This window comes from Tribolium castaneum, chromosome 5 (assembly GCF_031307605.1).
Source record: "Tribolium castaneum strain GA2 chromosome 5, icTriCast1.1, whole genome shotgun sequence".
NCBI lineage: Eukaryota > Metazoa > Arthropoda > Insecta > Coleoptera > Tenebrionidae > Tribolium > Tribolium castaneum.
This window is the reverse complement of record NC_087398.1, coordinates 12757756-12778519: the sequence shown is the minus strand read 5'-3', so window position 1 is coordinate 12778519 and position 20764 is coordinate 12757756. Positions and strand designations below refer to the sequence as shown.

The window sequence follows — 20764 nt, the reverse complement described above, 5'->3', positions numbered from 1 at the left end:
CCTTGCAAAATTCAAATAACACAGCAAATAATTAATCAATATCATTACTTAGCACTATTTTCTAGTGTTGTAAAACGCAACAAACAATACTAGAAGCGTAATTTTTGCTTAAATGAGTGTTAAGTTCAAAAAACCCATTTTTTTAGGTAATAATTTGTTAAAATAGTGATGTAGGGGGCGCCACCATGCATTTTGACATTTATTAGAAGAAAATGACTTCGAACGCCAGGGCGTTCACTCAAAAATTATCAAAGTGAGTAAACAAACATTTCACTAAAGGATTATCTATTGAGTGTTTTTACTTTACAGACACAATGCCGCCGATGTCCGTCGAAATGTAGCGTGTCATAAAGGCGGCGTTATTTCGCCGTCGTCGTCCTCAGTAAGCGGCTTTTTTGTAGTATTAATTTTTTTCAATCGATTTTCCAGAGCTGGGCTAACGACGTCGTGGACCCCATCGATTTCGAGGAGTTTCTAAGCCAGTATCAGAACCTAATCGACAGGGACCCCTTGCGATCAATTCTAGACGTGCCTCAGGGGGATGTGGAGGTTGACGTTATTGAACGTCCTATCCGCACCTTGCACCCCATCCTACCGGAAGAAAAACTGTAAATGTGACTTAGAGACGGGCGACCGGAATAACTCTATATTTTAGTGAGACTCTGCCTCCTCATGTGCAAGCCTGTGTGGAGTGTTACACCTCAAACTGGAAAGTTGTCAGATACAACCATAGGAATCTCAGTAGCAGTGTCGCCACCAAAGCCAACCCTTCGAAAAGCCTCCAGCCGAGCCCCAAACAAGAATTTGAAGTTGATTTCCAACCCAACACTTTTGAAGCCACCAGTGAATCAGACCTAACGTCGATTTCAAGCAGTAGTCGGCAAAGCATTGCTTCGTTGGTGTCCAGTTCATCGTGTGGTGATACTTTGACTCCTCGAAACTCATGGGCGTCTCTGGACTTACGCCACTCCGCCGGGGATCCACTCATTCCAGAAATATTGGAACAGAATGCGCCAGAAGCTTTGGATCAGTTGAATGAAAGTCGACGCCAGACTGAACGACAAGATGGGTTGTTTGCCTTGTGTTCGAATCTGGATAAGGAGGCTGGCGAGCCCATTGAAAGGCGGTTGCCGGCGGCGCCCCCGGCCGAGCCTTTGGGGCACAGGGTCCTCGTCAAGTGCCACCAGTTGACGTACGTTTTATAAAATTGTAACAACGTTTGATAATTTTTTTATTAGGTTGGACTTGGAAGTTGAGCCTTTGTTTGCATCTATGGCGATTTACGATTGTAAAGAACGCAAAAAATTGTCGGAAACCTTCTACTTTGATTTAAATCCGGAAGGTTTGAAACGAATGTTAGGAGGTCATGTGCCTTATAGCGACACCAGTACCCTCGCAAGGGGTTGCATTTTCAACATTACTAATCCGTCTCCTGATTTATTTTTAGTCGTGAGGCTAGAGAAAGTTCTACAAGGTGATTTGAATGAATGTGTGGAACCTTATATGAAGGAAGAAAGAGTAAGTATTGTATTTTTTAGATAAAAAATTCATTAAAACTTGGATCTCTTTCAACGAAAAAATGATACAATTTTCGACAAGATGATAGTTTTAGTTTTTTAAAATTTTGTATAGTTGCTGACAAAAAAATACAGTGGAATTTCCTATAAGTGGACACTGACGGTGACATGATTTTTGTCAGGCTAATGGAAGTGTCCTCTTAAGAGAAACTATAGTTTATAGAAACAAATTAAAAAGAATTTATTAAAGAGGTAGTTGCTTGATTATAACTACTGGTACAATGACAATATCTATAAGATAAACTATTTTTTGGATTTTTTATAAGACTTAACTGCGGCACTCATTCTATTGGAGACCTCTTTCGTCGTTCTCCAAAACCGTTCGTGCCACAATAGAACATTTTATAAAACTCGTATAATAATATACTCTAATTAAAACATCTCTTCAAATTCGGAAAACCGTCGTAATGAGCTCGGAACGCAACTTTAATAATTTATTTTAAGAAAACCACTAGTTTAAAAACAAAATTATTGAATTACAATTAATTTTTAGAGCGTAATCTTTTACCAAAAAATCGCCGTAGTAAGGTGCCATTTGAAAAAAAAAATTACTCGAAAACTAACAGGGATTTTGAAAAAAACTATTTGAAAAATGATCACATTTTTAAAGTACTTGATGAAGATAATAATTGTTTTTTTTTCGTGTATTTGTTAAAAAATAAAATGAACAGTTTCAGTAAGAATAACTTTAACTTGATTGTATACGTCATTGTTTTATCGATAAATTACATTGTGAAATGAAAAAAACATACAAAATTTATTTTTAAACTATGCAATGATTTGTATTTTTAAATTAAGTTTTTATCATGCAATACCAAAAGTCAATTAAAAAAAATTCTTTGTCTCTTTATCCACTAAGCCCTTCAATTATAATTTTTCTTCAAAAATTTACTGTATCTTGTTCTTCTGTACTCGCAGATCGACCAGAAAAGTGAGAAATTCAGATTTTAAAAAAGTTTGATTTTTCAATATCGTTATCAACTCTTTAGTTTTCATCCCGATAATTGATCCAGAAAGTAGAATATTTTTGTTAAAAGCTTTTATAAACCAATAGAAGTTAATTGATCAATGTTTTCAATACTTTAATTTTCAAAAAAACTTTGTTTTTTACAAACTTTTCAACTTCCATGCCAATTCATCTTTAACAATAATATTATGCTTGGGTTTTTTCTATTTCAAGTTCAAGTTTAACATTTCGTATACTCTGTTTGTTTGTATAAATCAACCCAGAATTTATGATTTTTTTTCTTTGAATGTTAACGTAATTTTTTTTAGTTATATTTGCATGATATACATCATTTACATGATAAGAGAAAGCAATAATAAATAATACACATAACTTTAATCTCTTGTGAGGTCTGAATCTGCATTGGTTTAACACTGAAATAAAACATGTACCTACTTATGTGATTCCCCGAATTTTCTGCTGAATTGTCATAATAACTATTTAGTAACACACGCGGATACGACATGATGTCCGCTTAAAAAAAGAGAACTATTTAAAATTCATTAGCTCAAAATGGGCCCAACAAAAATAATCGTCTCTTTGTCAGAGGGGTCCGCTTATAAGAAGTGTCTTTTAAGAGAGATTTCACTGTAAAACTGCCTGAAAATAATTCGAAGTGCTTTTTGAGCGTTCATGGATTACTTTTTTTTTCTAGAATCGTGATAAACTTAAGGCAAACGCCGTCGCCGTTTGCGAGCGTTTGGGGAAGTACAGACAGGCGTTTGCTTGGACGGGAATCTATTTAATGAATGTGATAAACGGGGGAAACTCGTTAGAACGTGAATCGGACAGGGATTCGTTCAGTTCAAACTCGGCCACTAACAGTTTAGGTGCGTTTTCACGCATAAAAAACGATTTATTCACAATTGATTGTTTTAAGATCGCAAATTGGGGAGCAGTAGCTTGGAACAGTTACGCAGACGAGCCACAGACATGGGAAGTTTAACACGAAGGGGTTCACTTGAACGCAGAACGGACAAAAGACGATCATGGTCACCTGACCATTTAGCGTCCACTTTGGAAACTTTCCGACCGATAACTTTAACCGTGTCTTCATTTTTTAAACAAGAAGGTGAGAAATTACGCGACGAGGATCTCTACAAGTGCCTTCACGAACTCAAAAAACCCACAACAATACTGAAAAAATTGAAGTGCATTCCGGCTACTTTGAAATTAGAAATAGCACCTTGTCCCGGAGAATACAAAAATTGCCTAACTACGGAATTGATAAAATTGTATCCGTATCCCGATGATAAGGGGAGACCGATCAAAGAATTACTCGAATTTCCGATTAAGGAATTGCTAGTGCCTCACTACAACTATCGCAATTTGTTATTTGTGAGTCCGAAAGAACTGAATTTTTCAAACAGGGCCGGATCGGCTCGTAATTTGGCTGTGAGAGTGCAATTAATGGCTGGCGAGTGTGAAAATCAGGCTTTGTGCAATATTTTTGGCAAGTCTAGTTGTCCAGAAATGACCAATGAGGCCTACAGTGTGGTGACTTATCACAGTAAAAATCCCTTCTTTTACGATGAAATTAAAATAAAACTGCCGGCCGCGCTATCCGATAATCACCATTTGTTATTCACCTTTTATCACATTTCGTGTCAGAAGAAGGTGGAGCAGTCGTCAGTGGATTCCCCAGTGGGATATACAGTACAGTAACAATGTAACTAAAAATTCGCTTTGTTTAAATTAAGTTTTAGTGGCTGCCTCTAATCCGTGATGGTCGACTGATAAGTGGCGAGTTTTGTCTCCCGGTTATGTTGGAAACGCCGCCTAAAAATTACAGTTATATTCCCCCCGATGTGTACCTGCCTGGTACCAAATGGTTGGATAACCACAAAGGGTTATTTACAGTTCATCTAGATTCGGTTTCTTCAGTCCACACACATGACCCAGCTGTTGAACGATTTCTCGCAGCTTATGATTACGTCCATACCGGGGTTATACCCCCAAGATTAGGCGAAGCCGGCTTAGAAAATGAATTAAGAGCGGCTCTGTTGGGTCTAGCTGGAGCTAAACCCGAAACAATCGTCAAAAATTTGCCGTTAATTTTCGACAGCGTGTTAGAACTTTTGGTACAACCGCCACGAATCTCTGGTCATACTTTAAACATTGGCCAAACCACATTTGAGGCTTTTTGCTTACTGTTGGAGAACATTTCGGTGAGACATTTTGTGTTTATTTTTGTTGAGTTATTTTTGTAATTTGCCGCCGTTTAATAGCTTTAATAATCAAGTAAGATGGCATAATAGTGACTATTTGATGGGACTTTTTACGAAAATTTTTAGGTAAAGGAAGCAAATTCGGGATCGTATTTTTGCCAATTACTCAAATTTTAGGGATGCAAGATTACCTTCATTATCATCCATACTAGTGTTTTTTGATAGAATTTGGATAAAACAAAAATTTTAAATCAATTTTTCACTTTCAAAATTGAGACTTTACCAACCGTCACAAAAATTCCTGGATCAATTAAAATAACAATTTTGGTTTAAAACGGCAAATTACAAAAAATACTATAAAAAAAACTCGTTTCATAAATCTTGAACCACTCATTTTTCAAAAAACTCGTGGCTAACGTCACTCGTGCTTAACACCTGCTCTTATGAAATTTGTTTTTTAATTTACTATTATTCTACGAGTTTGAGTGTAAATCGGACGCTTTATTTCACGAGTAGATTTCTCAATCACAACAAATAACGAGTGATTTATCATTCACGAAGTGGAATAAATGAACCGATTTACACGAAGACGAGTTGAATACAAAATTTTATTCTTCGAATTAGACTCAACAAGGTTTAAAATTGCTTAAAATCTGTTTAAAATAATCACGTAACAAAAACAAAAAATATTGTCACCTTGAAATTTGGTTATATTTGGGATAACTGTGCTCCTAGAAATGGTTGTAAGTGCATATTATTTTTTAATGAGACTTATTTGTGAAGTAATTGACTTCTAAAAATTGACGAAATATGAGACGCAGTTTTTGGAAGCTGTTATTCAAATAACTAATTTAAAACAAAATATTTATAATGGTGCTTTATAAAATTCAAATCGGAATTTTAGTTAACATGGATCGTTTTTTTATTATTTTTATTTCAAAGAATAGCTTGTAATATAACACACTAAGGATTTTATTTTACTGAACATCACACAACAAACAACACAATTAATCCTATGTTCAATTTTAAGAAATTCAGATCAATGCATTACTAATGCATTGGTATGGTAAAGAGTTTATTTTGCTGAACATTAAATAACTCTCGTAACACTAGTAATTGTATTATCCTATGTTCAGTTTTAAAAATTTTATGTCAATGCACCGAAAACAGTTCCATAGAAATGCCAATGTTCAGCAAAATAAATTCTTCACTGTAGATTTTTTTATCTGGATACTGAATAGAGATCCCATTTTGCGACTTATAGTGTAAAATCTATTTTTTGAAATAAAAATAACTGAAAAAAATGTCGAACTTATAAAATTAGGATTTGAAACTTCATTTCTGGTTTGCTACACGAAAAAAGTTTCATATTTCGAATCTTATTTCAGAGTTCAAAAAAAAAAGATTTTTAAATGTTTTTAAATAAAGCTTTTATTTAAAAGACGCACTAAACGTAAAAAATGTTTTTTGATCAGGAGAATATTTTTGCTTACAGATTAGGATTCTAAAATTTATAAAAGTTTTAAGAGCAGTGGTAAATTCATGGATTTTACCCAATCATCCAAAATTCAAGAAAGTAACTCTGTAATGTCGTAGTGTTATGTCCACGCCCAAAGCTTTTATAAGTTTTAGAATTCTAATCTCTAAGCAAAAATATTCTTCTGCGATAGAAAAACATTATTTTGTACGTTTTAGTTCATCTTTTAAATAAAAACTTTCTTTAAAAACAATTTTTGTTTTTTTTTATTTTTTTTTAGACTTTACTTCGGTCTTTACTTAGATCGCGTAACCTCCCTAAAAACAACTCAATTTGTGCATTTATTTGTCACACACTGTTAAAAAGTGAGTTGTATATACGTACAAATAAAGCACTATTTTAAATATTTTGTTGTTCATTATTTAATCAGAATAACAGTTTACAAAAACATTCTGCTAATTTTTTTGAAGTCAATAACTTTTTAAATAAGTCATTCACAAAAAAAATCATCACGTATTTATATTCATATTATTTTGGAAAACAATTGTAATCGAATTTCAGGTTATCGCATTTTTTTCGTTGTCCGCTTCATGTGAAATTCCAAACAGTTCTGTTGTCAAACTTCCTTACACAGTAGAAAAATCGTAAACTTTGTAATTTTGTGTCTAAGGATGATTGTAATTTTATAGAAGCTTGATTTACCGACTGACCAACACAACCGGAACGCTCTCCTCGCAACGTACATCCATTACCAATGCAATCTCCCCCATCCACTTTCGACGAGTAATCACAGTTCCCCCGACTGGGAGGAAGGGGTGCCTCTAACTCGAAGTAATTCAAACCCGGACTTGGAAGTGGCCCACTTGCAACAATCACGTGGTTTAGATCGGGCTGCAAGTATGCGAGTCCCTAATAATGATCAAATCAGTTCGAGCATAAACACTTGTCAGAAGATAGTCCATCACGAGATCGCTCTTCAATGGGTGGTTTCGAGCGGCCGTATTAAAGATTTAGCCATGCAAAACGCCTGGTTCTTGTTTGAATTGACAACGAAAAGTATGGTTGAACACTTGGCCCATACGCGGAGTTTAGATGCGCCTCGAAAAATCCGTTTTAATGAACAATTCCTCGATGATATTCTCTCATTGGTGCACACGATAACGGCTGAGATTATCTCGCATTCGACTAGTGATATTAAAAGGGCGCATATGCTGAACGCCGCCCTTGCTTTCTTCTTCTTCGATTTGCTGTCGTTTTGTGACCGAGGCTCTGTTTTCAACGCAATTCGCTACTATAATAAACAACTACAAGCGAAGATAATGTCAATGCAAGATGCCGCGGTTTTAGTTGAGTTGAAACTAGAGTGTGCTAGGATTGTGTGCAGTCATGAGCATTACGTTGCTTTGAATTTGCCCTTCGCAACTCCGTTTATGGTAACAGGACCGTCGGTATCACCAAGTCCTAGTGTTACAAGTTCGACGAGTCAAAATTCGTTTTTATCGGGGCCTCCACCAAGTCAAGAAAGAGTGAGTACTTTTGCGGAGTTGTCGCCAGAGTATCGGCAACATCATTACTTGACTGGGATTGTTCTAACGGACGTTGCGAGTATTTTACTCGATGTCAGGTGGGTTAATTGATTTTTTGTAAAGTTGGTATTGTTACGAGAGTTTTAGTAAACCGAATTTGCACGTTAAAGCTGTGGATACGATAAAATCGCTTTTGTCGTGGCACGACAGCGATCCGAGATATTCAACACCTGAGGCTCGAAGACGTGTTGCAGCTCTCTATTTGCCACTGTTGACCATTGCAATGGATGTGTTGCCACTGTTGCATCGCTGGTCGTCGGATAAACCCGATCGGTACTCGAACGAGGACGAAACTACGAATATCAACCAAACTGTGGCTTTGGCGATTGCCGGGAAAGTCCCGCCAGTCACTTGCGATAATCTTCAATCGGTAAGTGTTCACGATTCATTGTTGCAAACTTAAAGGTGTTCGCTACCAACGATTCTCTTAATATACAACAGAATTTTAAATATTTTACATCTAGTTAAAGGTTTTTTATTATACAGGCGTTGTGATATAATAAATAAATATAAATGTTGATCTTAAAAGCAACGTTACTCAGTTATTTTTCAAGTAATCGATCTGTTTCTTTTTATTGTGAACTAATTTAACAAATTCCATGTAATAAAACGCTGTTGTTTTCAAATTATCAATAAATACATTTTGTCTAAAAAGTTCTCCTTGTTCATTGCTTTTGCCACTAGAGGCGTTGCTTATCCCGTTTTTTTGGATGGTCTTTTGGAAGTGACCAATTATTATGGTAATTATATGATAATAATTTTCGGTTGTGTTAGAAAACTAGTGGCTGAAATATTTGAACGAAAAAAGCAATTTTCCCGTTCGGAGATTTTTTGAATTTCAAGTTCACATAATCATTTTTTTTTAATAACTGCTTTGTAGAAATTTAAGATTATTTATTATGTACAAGAATTCTGAACATACAGGTGACCCAGAGGTATGTAATGACTAATGACTCTATAACTTTTTTGCTATTTAAAATATTACCATATCATTTTCATTATACGATAGATCGACTTAAAGTACACAATCTATTTTTTTTATTATACACAGGCTGTTGTATACAGGGTGGTAAACCAATATATTGTTGCATAATTAGATTTTACACAAAAAATAATGTAACTTTGTATAAATTATTATATGTCTATCTCTTTACGTTTCATAATTATTCAACTTTTCGTTAGAAAAAAAAACAATTTTTGACGAAGTCTAAAGTAAAGTAAACTAAAATAAAGGCAAATGAAATGACAACAGTGTCAAAATTATGAAGTGACGTTTTTCACTGTCGTGGTTACAATATCCTTATTTGTTGCAACAATTAAAATTTGTTTTAACAAAGAAATTATTCCAGTAACCCTCAAACCCTGTACCCTGTACCCTGTACTTCGTAGTTAAATAACATTCTTAAAAATAACAATTCCTTGAGTTTTTTTTCGCAACTACCCTGTTTCTACACTCTTTTAGTACCAGGTAGAGTTTCGACTCGTAGACCGTAAACACCCTGTATAAGAAATATTTTTAATTTGCTATACAAACCGCATATCGTTAGAAACCTTATAAAAATGCGTGTAAAGAAATACATGGTAATCCATTTGAAAAAAAATATTTATTCAACTTTTTGCGTTTTGGCACACCCTGTACATTATCTGCATGTTTCAAGTAAAAGTCAACTATTGCCAAAACTACAGGGTATTCTGAGTTTTTCTGTTGCAAATTTTTTGGAAAATGTTCATAGGCGACTTCGCAGTGATTTTTAAAAAATTGGTCTTTTTTATAACGAAAAGAGATAGACCCATAATAGTTTATATAAATTTACATTTTTTTGCGAAGAATTCAATTATGCAAAAATATATAGGGTGTTCCATTTAAAAAAATGTAACTTTGGTTCACAGTCTGTATACGACACCCTGTGTACAATAAAAATATTTTTAGTTTGTGGACTTTAAGTCGTTCTATCGGATAAAGTACACAGCATCGCAATATCTGATAGTGAAAACGGCGTGGCAATATTTCAAATAATAAAAAGTTATAAACCGATTACGCACTCCTGGGTCATCCTGAATATATTTTTTTTGTTTTTGCTTATTTTGGAGTGTTTTTATACATTCTTACATCAGAAAGATAAAAATGTGTAAATACTATTCTAAGTGTGTTGTAATAAAAAAAATTAAAATGACGTCATTACTACTAATTACTCAAAAACGCATGACCTCTGAAATATTTATTATTATGGTGTCAAAATGTCGTAGCATTTAAAAAATAAAATCGACCTGTTCGAGGATTTTTTTGAAAAATGACTGATAAAAAAGATTTCGGTTCACTTTTTGTATTTTAGTGTTTCGTAAATATACCGGGTGTTCAAAAACCGGCGCACCAACTAATTGGAGTGTGGTAGAGAATTGCTTACATATAAAGGTAAAAATAGTAAAAAAATTCTTTGTATTAAAGTTATTGATAAATAACGAATTTTAATTAAATGATATGTGGCAACGCTGTCTAACAGTCGTGATCGCAATAGACTTGATCAACAATAAAAATAAAATATTTTTGAAACGGTTTCCTAGGAAATAATTCCCAGTGTTGACACATCTACAAATTGTGATTTTTTTGATGAATTTTATTTTTTTTAATTAAAAAATCTGCTAAAGTCTGATAGGAAATTTAAAAATAATTATTCATTGTTGTGTTAGAGAACGATTACTTAGTGTGAAACATAAAACCATTAAAAAATAATGAAAACTGAAGAAGTTTACAAAATAAGTTTGTAGCTCCATATTTTTTAAAATATGACTTAAGGAATTTTTTCAAGATTTTTTCCGTGATCTACACATGCTTCTCAACAGCGTACCACTGAGTTAGTGCGCCAGTTTTTGAGCACCCTGTATTAGGTACTGGAGAGTTGGCTAACTGATACGGAACGGGACTTGTTAAATTGTCATGCATAATTTCAATTACGAGTATGTTTTATAAAACTAAACATAAAGCAATCCTAATAAAATTTATACTTCAAATTGCATGGCTCAATTCAAAGCCTATTTTTTCTAGCATGTCAATGGATTTGAGTGGTTAGTGAAAAAAATTTTTTGATGACTAAATGGTACTTTGAGACCATATCCGCTTTTATGACGTCGTTGATTTTTGAGTGATTTTTTATTTTTTTTAATGACAATTGACAGTTTTGTTTGCTGCTTTACTTTAATTTTTTAGTTATTACTATAGAAAACTAAAAGTGTGTATTATGATGAATTACAGTATAAAGTTTTTCCTATTAAAAAAAAACAAAAAACAATAGTTCTTTAATATGCACATATGCGCAATTGTTTGCTTTAACAAATTGTTTATTTAAGAGTTGTTTATTGAAATGAAGTAACATCATTATCACTGATATAAAACGTACAGTAGTTTTAACATGGCTTTTCTACCTCCACCGACTCGAAGCTGGGAGAATGGGCTCAGCTAATGCTTTTCTCGCCACGCAGGCCTCTCCTAGCAAACCCAACGAATTGAAAACCAATTTTTACACTCACAAAATAGCCAGTTTTTCAGAAATACACGAACTGGGTATAATATTCAGTACATTTTGATAAATACGTACTTACATGTAATTTGATGATATGTTCAGTAAATTCTAAGTTTTTTATTTATTTATATTGACTTCGATAACTAATTAAATATTTTTTTTAAACATTGAAAGTAGATCTACAATTTTGGATTCGCCCATAAAAAAAATCAGTTTGATTTCTATCCATTTAGCAGAAAAATGTTGTCCAAATCTAAATTCAAAACTACTTTTTTTGTAATAACATTGTGACACATTTTTCTTCTTTTATGAAAACCATTAAGCACCCTAGAGATTTGAAAATTGCGTAATTTGATGTGTAATACGTACGTAAAAAAAATATTGAAAGCCAAAAAGTATCCAAATCGGATTTTTACTGGGATCAGACTACTCACAATTAATCACTATTTAGACTCGCAAGTCGGGAATTAGCGCCGAGGTGACCCGCAACCTCCTCACTTGCGTCCTCTGGGTTCTCAAAAACGTCGAACGTGAGTCGCTCTCTCAATGGTTGGGTGAATTGACCTCCACACGTCTTGCAACACTCCTCCACCTCCTCGACGCCTGTACAAGTTGTTTTGAGTATCGACCACGTCGTCGGGCGCCTCCACCATCGGGCTACGCCCACGCCCAAGTGTCTCAGGACGGTTTATCGCTCTTGGAAGATGTGATTTTGGGTCAGGGATCGGCGAGAGAAATGATGCAAAGACGCAAAGGTGGTATACAAAATCCCGGCTCAGGTGAAGTCAAGTTGAGATGGAGGAAGGAACAAATGGCCTACAGACCCTCAACTGATACTGTCGATAGACCAAAGGAGGATTTGTTCCCTGATGTGCATTTGGAGGGACATTTTGCCACGGAAGCCTCGTTTATTATTTTGGATACGTTGGAGAGGTGTGTGGCCACGGTTGCACAGTGGGATTCGCAACAGTACCTAGTTGGATTGGCCTTGACGGTGCTTTTGCATGCCTTGAGTAAAAATCAGAGCACGACGATTTTGCCGCATTTGTTCGCATCGCAGAGAAATTTGGTGTTTAAGGTAAGGAACATTTTTTAGTCCAGTCAAATAAGCCTTTAAATTTAAATGTTGTGAAAAGCTTGCATTTTTGACATAGATAAGTTACTAGTATTTAATAATGTTTAGTCAAAGAATTTTTTGTTTCAACCCCAAAGAAGGGGTGAAAAAAACGTTATAGCGAAAAATTTACAAAAACCTAAAATTGGAAAAAATTTGCGTTTACATTCGCATATTTTCCTTCTGGATAAAGCTATAAATTTCTTTATTTTTGCGGAAGATTCCTCAATAAGTGCAGAGTTTTACATAGTTACTCAAGGTTGAGTTTTGATAAAGGGAAACCGAAAAAATCACATTTCCTTGCTTATTTGTGTAGTGAAATTTTCGGGATGCGAGAAAGTTTTTGTTTAAAAGATAGACAGACCCCAACTTAATCGAGATAAAATGAAGCTAATACTTCAAATATTGTCCGCAAATTGTGTAACTAGGAAAAAATCTGCATTTACTGAGAAATCTTTGCAGGAAAATGAAGTTTTTAGCTGTATGTAGAAGGAAAATAATTTTAGATTTTTGTAAAATTTTCGCTAAAACGTCTTTTTCATTATGAAAACAATTTTAAATCGAAAATGACCTTTGGTTTTGAATTCAGCATAAAATTTAACATAATGGAATGATTTTTATAGTTTTTTAAAATTGTACATTTCCTCCTTTTACGTTAATCACTCTCTGTTAGTTTGAATAATATCAAAAAGGTTAAGAAAACAATTTTCTCTGGAACGTAACTCCCACGAATGTTGAAAGATTACTGTAATTAAAAAATTATTTTCGTTTTTTCAATCCCTTTTCTGGGGTTGAAGCAAAAAGTTCTTTGACACGGTTGGTCTGAACAGGTATTATGTTTGAAAAAAATGTCCATATCTACTTTCAGTTTTTATTTATATCTGATACCTTTCTATGTATTTACGACAGGATATAAAAGAAAAAATTTCATCGACGATTTTCGAAACAATTTTAAGTTTTAGTTTAAATTAATTTTAAACCGAAAAATAGCAGTTTCCGTAAGTTGAATAAAAAAACACAAAAAACATATTATTTAATAAAACAAAAACAGTTTACATATGTGTGCTAATATCAAATTTAACAGATTGTAAGAATTTGTGAAAAAAATCTGGATTTGTTTCGGCTAATTTATACTTGTCCCAAACTTTTTTTTGGAGGTATGGATCTTGGTATAGCTTTAGAAACCTGTTCACTAAATTTTCCATAAATTTTAGTTCACATATATCCCATTTCAACAACGCTTGTGATTAAATACCGTACAAAATATTGCTGCTAAAAAGGAATACATTAAACAATAAAAATTATTCAAAGTTCTAATTCCTTTTCCTGATAACGAGAATACTTTATGCTCCTTTCGTACATAGATTAGTAAACTGCAACCAGCAATAATTTTAATACCTAGTACATGTATCCAATTTGCTAAATTTTATAAAAGGACACATTTTCTAAATGTTTTCGTTTTATTAAACACTTTTTTGTGTTTTTGTTCTATTCTGTTTGCTAAAACTGCTATTTTTTCGATTTATAATTAAATCAAACTTGGTCTTAATTGTTTTTTGAAAAACGTCGATGAAATATTTTCTTTCATGTTGTCATAAAGACAAAAGTATCAGGTATAATTAAAAACTGATAATACTTGGACATTTTTTTCAAACATAACGCATCTTCAGACCAACCGTGTTGACTAAAGGTTCTTAAATACTCCGTTTAAGGTTGAACTGTACTCAGAACGTCCGAAGAGGAGCTAAATTTGAAATTGGATTTTTAAGAGAAGTAATAAACAAAATGCTCTCTTTACAATTGTATATTGTTCCTAAATTCAGTCACTACCTCACAGGTCAGTTTGTATTTCATTTTAAGTATTTGTAACCGAGTTTAAACGGGTTAAAAAGTCGATTTAATTTGTTGTTCTTTTAAAAAAACTCTAAGTTCAAATTGCTTGAAAAAAATATGGAATCATTTAAAAATAGAATTAAAAAAACCTCAATTTTTAGCCATTTTATTTTTTCATTAAAAATGTTTTTTGATAATTTTTGTATAGGTCTTGTATATGACTTACTTGTAATACTATATATTTTTCATGCCATTTGAACTCTAGGTTTTTCCATAAAAACATTACGATTATTACGCTGTTTACCCCGTTGTAACTTGGTTACAAATATTGAAATCGAGATAAGAACTGATCTGTGAGGTAATAAGTGAATCTAGGAACATCATCCAATTGTAAAAAAACGGTTTTGTGTATTATTTTTCTTAAAAATTGAGTTTCAAATTAGTGCATTCGCACGCCTTAATAAAAAATGCAAGCTTTTTCACAAGGTGTCTATTTAAACGTTTATTTGCCTGGACTTTTTTTGAGAAACTCACCCAAGTTTTGAATAGTTTCACAGTGCTCTCTTTGACGAGGAAAGCACCCACTGTGCCGACCTCTGCCTCCTACTGCTAAAACACTGTGGGTCTCAAATCGCCTCTGTGCGTTCGCAAGCCGCCGCCTCTTTGTATTTATTAATGAGACAAACCTTCCAAATCGGAAACGTGAGTACCAACCCACTCAATTACCTCCACTACAACACACCTTTACAGAATTTCGCACGCGTCAAAATGCAAGTTACGATGTCTCTCAGTAGTCTCGTGGGCACTTCGTCGTCGTTCAGTGACGAATCTCTCCGCCGCTCCCTCAAAACCATTCTCGAATACGGTGAACGAGACACCGAGTTGCAAGAAACCACATTTCCCGAACAAGTCCGTGATTTGGTTTTCAACCTACACATGATTTTGTCCGATACTGTGAAAATGAAAGAATTTCAAGAAGACCCCGAGATGCTTCTCGACCTAATGTATCGCATTGCAAAAGGGTATCAAAACTCGCCCGATTTGAGGCTGACTTGGCTTGAAAACATGGCCCAGAAGCACATGGAAAGGAGTAATCATTGTGAAGCTGGGATGTGTCTTGTGCATTCGGCTGCTCTAGTCGCTGAATATCTTGTTATGTCCGAATCGTCGCCCCATTTGCCGGCAGGTGCGGCGGCTTTGGAGCGAGTTAGCCCCAATGTGTTGGAGGAAAGTGCGGTTTCAGATGATGTTTTGAGTCCTGAGAAGGAAGGGGGCTGTTTGGGGTCGCATTTCACTGAAGCTGGGTTGGTGGGGCTGCTGGAACAAGCCGCGAGTAGTTTTCATGTGGCGGCGATGTACGAACCGATGAATGATATCTACAGGGTGCTGATACCAATCGCGGAAAATAATCGGGATTTTAAGAAGTTGGCCAATATTCATGGGTTTGTAGTTTGGGTTGTCACTTCATATAGACCGGCAGCTCGCGACAGAAAAGACGTAGTGATCGCATACAAGATGCCTTTGATAATACATGAAAGTTGATGGAAAAAATGCATAAGAGCAGCATAGGGCTTTCATTTTTGGCAATATTTTTATAATAAATTATAATCGTATACCTTTTTGGAATTGCGAAATTTACGCTATAAAATACATGAAAATCAAAGTTCTTATCGATCACAGGGATGCAAGGTCTTCTTCTCTAAATTTTTAGACCATTTTTCAATTATATACAGTATGCCCTTGTAGTCCGTGATAATTTACGATGACGTAGGCATACGTGCTGAAAGTTGTAAAAATTGAGGGTTATTCTTAATGATCGTAAACAGTATGCCATTGTGGTTTTCATTAAAGAAGCGTTTCATTAAGTGATTTTTCAAACGGCATAGGAGGAAGCGGTTGGGGCCATCATACTATACTGTTTAAATAAAATTGCACCAAACATTTTTTTGGCAATTTTAAGATGATTTTTGTAACATACAGTGTTATGCAAAAGTATGGAACCAAGCGTTTTGTGCTTAAACTATGTAACTTACTAAAAAAAACTAATTAAAATGTGATCATTTTTCAAGGTTTATATTTTTTTCAAAACTTCTTTTAGTTTTCGAGTTATTCAAAAAACATTTTTTTTATGTTTTTCTTCCAGTAATTTGATTCGTCATATTTCAAACCACTTCAGCCATGTTCGAAAAGTCTTCCTAATGATCTCGGAACGCAATTTTAATATATCTTTTTTAAACAATAGATTCAAGAACAATATTATTGAATTATAAGTCATTTTTAGAGCTAATCTTTTCCAAAAAACTCGCCGTAGAAGGGTGCCATCTGAAAAAAAAGTTTTTAATAACTCGAAAACGAAAAGAAATTTCGAAAACAATTATACTTGAAAAATTATCACATTTTTGTAAGGTACATAATTTATATACAAAACGCTCGGTTTTGCCCATACTTTTGTCCAACTTGTATATGAACTACTATTTATATTTTTAATGTGGTCACGTGTGATATTAGTTTTTTAAAGTTGTGCAATAAAACAGCATAAAACAGTGCAACATACATTTTTTTTTAATTTGGCGTTTTTCTTTCTGACTGGTGCTTCGAATTATTTGGCAATTTGGGTATTTGTGTACGATACGATGATACGCTAAAAAATAAAAATAAATAGACTTTAGACAACAATAAACAATTATTAGGTCTTTGTTGCAAATTGACGAAATATCATTAATAAAATGTTCTTAGCAATTCTCCAAGCATTATGATTTTTCACCATTTTGTGGATAAGGAATATTGCCATTTTAAATTACAGTAAAATCTCCCATAAAACACTCTTCTTAAACGGGCACCTCTTTATAGCGGACACTTTTGTTTGGTCCCTTCTGTGTCCTATAGAATACTTTCACCTCCATTAAGCAGACTCTCTCTTAGACGGACACGGAAAGAGCAGTTTCAACAAAAAACACTATATATCCACGAAAAAGCGAATAAACAAAGTGTAACCTAATTTTACTAGAGGAAGACAGACTTTTAAAATGATAATTCTATCAAATATTTGAAATCTCAACAGAAAAGTATGACAATTTCGATCGATGCGTATGCCATTTCAGAATTCATATAATTATATTATTTTATAATGAAAAACACAGGCATATTGCTTAAGATCACTGAAAAATTATTCACAACTGCATTTTTATTTGAACAGTATTCGTACGCCGTTTGAGAAATCACTTGATGAAAATGCTAATTTAAACAAAAGTATGCCAAAATGGTGTACTGCTAACGATCATTCTAAAATAACCATTAATTTTTCTAACTTTTTACTCAGGTTTTAATATTTTATCCCCACATTTACCGTATGCCTTTTCACGTATTAACATTTATAGGTACAAATTTTACGTGTCATGTGTTTTTGTTCTGTATACGATCATTTAAAAATGATCTAAAAATTTGCACTTACTAGTTGATGAAGAGAACAACACCTTGCACCCCAGTGATCGGTATGCCCTTTGGTTTTTATGTATTTTATAGCGTAAATTTCGTAATTTCAAAAGGGCTTTTTGTATACGATTATAAAATAAATTACTTTTTTACAAAGTTGAAAGACAGTGACTTCTGATGTATTTTTTCCATTAGCTTTCATCACTCAAAAAGTGTATTTTTATGCAAATTAACATTTAATTTACTACTGTAAGGCTCCGGCGTCACTCTTTAATTTTTACTTGACATCGATCAGCACATGCCTAATATGCAAAACTCAAAGGGCACACTGTAAAGATCATTATGCTTTTTCTGTCGCAAGCCGCCAGCCTAACAAGACTTATTCGTTCTGTAGGAAATTACACGATGCATACACGCGTATTGATCAATTACAAGGAAAAAGAATGTTCGGGACTTATTTTAGAGTCGGTTTTTACGGCTCAAAGTTTGGTGATTTAGACAGGGAGGAGTTTATTTATAAAGAACCAACTTTAACCAAACTTCCCGAAATATTTAGCCGGCTTGAAGTGCGTACTTAAATTGATTATTTGTACCGTGTGTTTATTGTCATTGTTTTAGAATTTTTATGCCGAAAGGTTTGGCCCTGAAAACGTCATTATTATCAAAGATTCAAACATTGTTGATATCAGTGCGTTAGACCCAGACAAGGCTTACATTCAAATCACTTACGTTGAGCCTTATTTTGAACAATACGAACTGCGATATCGTCAAACTCATTTCGATAGGAATTTCAACATCAGTAAGTCATTTTTTTTACAAGCTTGGTTTGATGTAGTTTTACAGAGCGTTTCGTTTACGCCACTCCGTTCACAATGACCGGCAAAGCGCACGGCGAACTGCGCGACCAATACAAACGCAAAACAATCCTAACAACTGCTGTGCACTTCCCTTACGTTAAAACCCGAATCCAAGTTGTAAATCGGGTACAAATCACACTAACACCGATCGAGGTTCAAGCTCAATTTTCGCCAGTTTTGTTACTAATGATCTGATTTAGGTGGCGATTGAGGATATTCAGAAGAAAACCACCGAATTAGCAGCTGCCATTCAGCAAGAACCCTCCGACACGAAAATATTGCAAATGGTTTTGCAGGGTTGCATTGGCACAACGGTTAACCAAGGACCGCTTGAAATGGCTTTAACATTTTTACCGAGCGATGGGAAAGCTTTAACCAAACACCAAAACAAACTAAGGCTGTGCTTTAAAGATTTTTGTAAAAAGTTGGTCGATTTGTGTGGTTTGGGCCTGGTTTGATAGTCAGTTTCCAGGTGTTCGGACGCTTTGAAGAAAAACCGTAATTTGATCGGACCTGATCAAAGAGAGTACCAAAGAGAGCTTGATAGGAATTTTAAACGGCTTACTGAAAAATTGCAACCGCTTGTTAATCCGCAAAATATTACGATTGTTTCGGCAAGGTAAGTGTTGAGTGAGCTTGTGGTTGGTGGTTTAATTAACAGTGGTACTTCAGCCCGCATAAATACCCCAATAATGAATCAACTTATTTAAGGTGGTAGGACGAAGACGCCGATTATTGGGTTAAAACCAACATTTATTTTAGTAAGTTAAGAACCAAATGTACAACAAACAATACTTTTCTATTTATTCAATTATTACAAAAATAGTTTAGGTACTTAATAAATTACACTTAATAATTCATATGGGAATAGTAGTCTTGGAACACCTGAACGTAGATTTCCTTCTCCGCTTGCGTCATTTCCGCAATGATGGTGTCGTTGATGTCAGTGATGTTGTACACTTGATTTCCCACAGTAACAGTTGGGACGATTCCGTCGTCTTCCTCACTGTCCGAATTCTCCATTTCTCCCGCTTCTTCCTTAACTTCGTTCATTTCGTCGGAACTTGAATCGGATTCATTGTTCAGTGCTTTGAGGGCGTTTGCCGCCGAATTCGACGCTTTCTTCTCATGAGCCAACAAAACGCTCATTATATCATCAGTCTTGCCGTTATTACTTGTTTCGTTACTGGCGTCAATAGAATCGGTGATTTTCCCCGGTTCGTCTGAATCTTTCGTAATAACCGTCGATTCCATCATCCAAATCGGCGCTTCTTTCCTAGCGTTGGTCGCCGCCGTGTTGTTTTCATCCCCGATCGTGACATCAACCCTCGTCTCCTCAACCACAAATCCTGAGTTTCTTGTCGCTTCGCCAGACCAGTTTTCTTGCGGTTGTGAGATAAATTTCTTGTCAATTCCCTTAATTGTGCTAATATCGACCGGTTCGGGCTCCAGCACTTCAGGTGCTAGTTTAATGCCCTCAACCTCGCGTAGCAGGATGTAGAGGGGCTCCAACTGCTCGTTGAATTTGGCCAAGAGCAGCCGCGAGTCTTTCTTCGGAAGCGCAGATAAATCCTCTTCGACAACTTCCCTGCAGTAAGTGCACCGGAACTCGCTTGTGGTGTAGTCGAACAGCTGGTCAGCTTCGAGATCAGTGAACGTTTTCAAACAACCGGGGCATTTAAAACTAGCACGGCTTGTAGCGTCGCGTTCTTCCGTCTCGAGACGTTTGCGCATCAAGTCCAGCTTGTACTTGACCACGTTTACGAAAGTCTTGTAATTGATGAAGTAGTAATTCACTTTTTGGGCTTTACTGTCCACTCCGGTCTCCATCCGGAGGCGCACTTGGATGAATTTGTCGTTCTTAAGGGTCGCTATTCGCGCCCGGAGCATTTTACGTTCGAATTTTAGGAGTTCGCAAATGTCGTCCTCTTTCATGCAGGGGTTGCGGACGAGCATGTCCACGATAAGGGCGTCCTCGATTGTGTAGAAGCCCCTCACTACTAACCTAGCGAGCTGTTTGAGGCTGCTAGGCACCTCGGTTACGAGTCTCTCCTCGTTACTCATCTTGGGATTGGTGAAAAGGCTCAAATGATCACATTTTTACGCACTTTTCAAAGTTTAAGCAATTCACAAACACTGACATAACCTAGATTTAAGTACTGTCAAACGGTTATTGAACTACCGACCGAGACGTCT

The 20764-nt window shown here is 35.1% G+C and overlaps 2 protein-coding genes across 3 annotated transcripts; one reads left to right on the top strand and one right to left on the bottom strand.

Annotated features, from left to right (window-relative positions):
• Positions 1–75: 75 nt before the first annotated feature.
• Zir (Zizimin-related) lies at positions 76–19428 on the top strand. 2 transcript variants are annotated; one of them, XM_064356801.1, is made up of 19 exons: positions 76–253; positions 310–382; positions 430–608; positions 656–1192; positions 1239–1518; positions 3239–3413; positions 3464–4239; positions 4290–4751; positions 6918–7852; positions 7902–8184; positions 11784–12410; positions 14829–14981; positions 15030–15721; positions 18106–18277; positions 18330–18510; positions 18555–18721; positions 18769–18992; positions 19041–19187; positions 19280–19428. In XM_064356801.1, the coding sequence occupies exons 1-19, from the start codon at positions 213–215 to the stop codon at positions 19284–19286; spliced, it is 6111 nt and encodes a 2036-aa protein (XP_064212871.1). In that variant the 5' UTR covers positions 76–212; the 3' UTR covers positions 19287–19428. The 2 variants fall into 2 exon arrangements, with proteins under 2 accessions (XP_064212871.1, XP_064212870.1); XM_064356800.1 differs by having other exon boundaries at positions 19241–19428.
• On the bottom strand, positions 19349–20764 carry TfIIEalpha (Transcription factor IIEalpha). The gene has a single exon (XM_964530.4). The coding sequence runs from the start codon at positions 20630–20632 to the stop codon at positions 19418–19420; it is 1215 nt and encodes a 404-aa protein (XP_969623.1). The 5' UTR covers positions 20633–20764; the 3' UTR covers positions 19349–19417.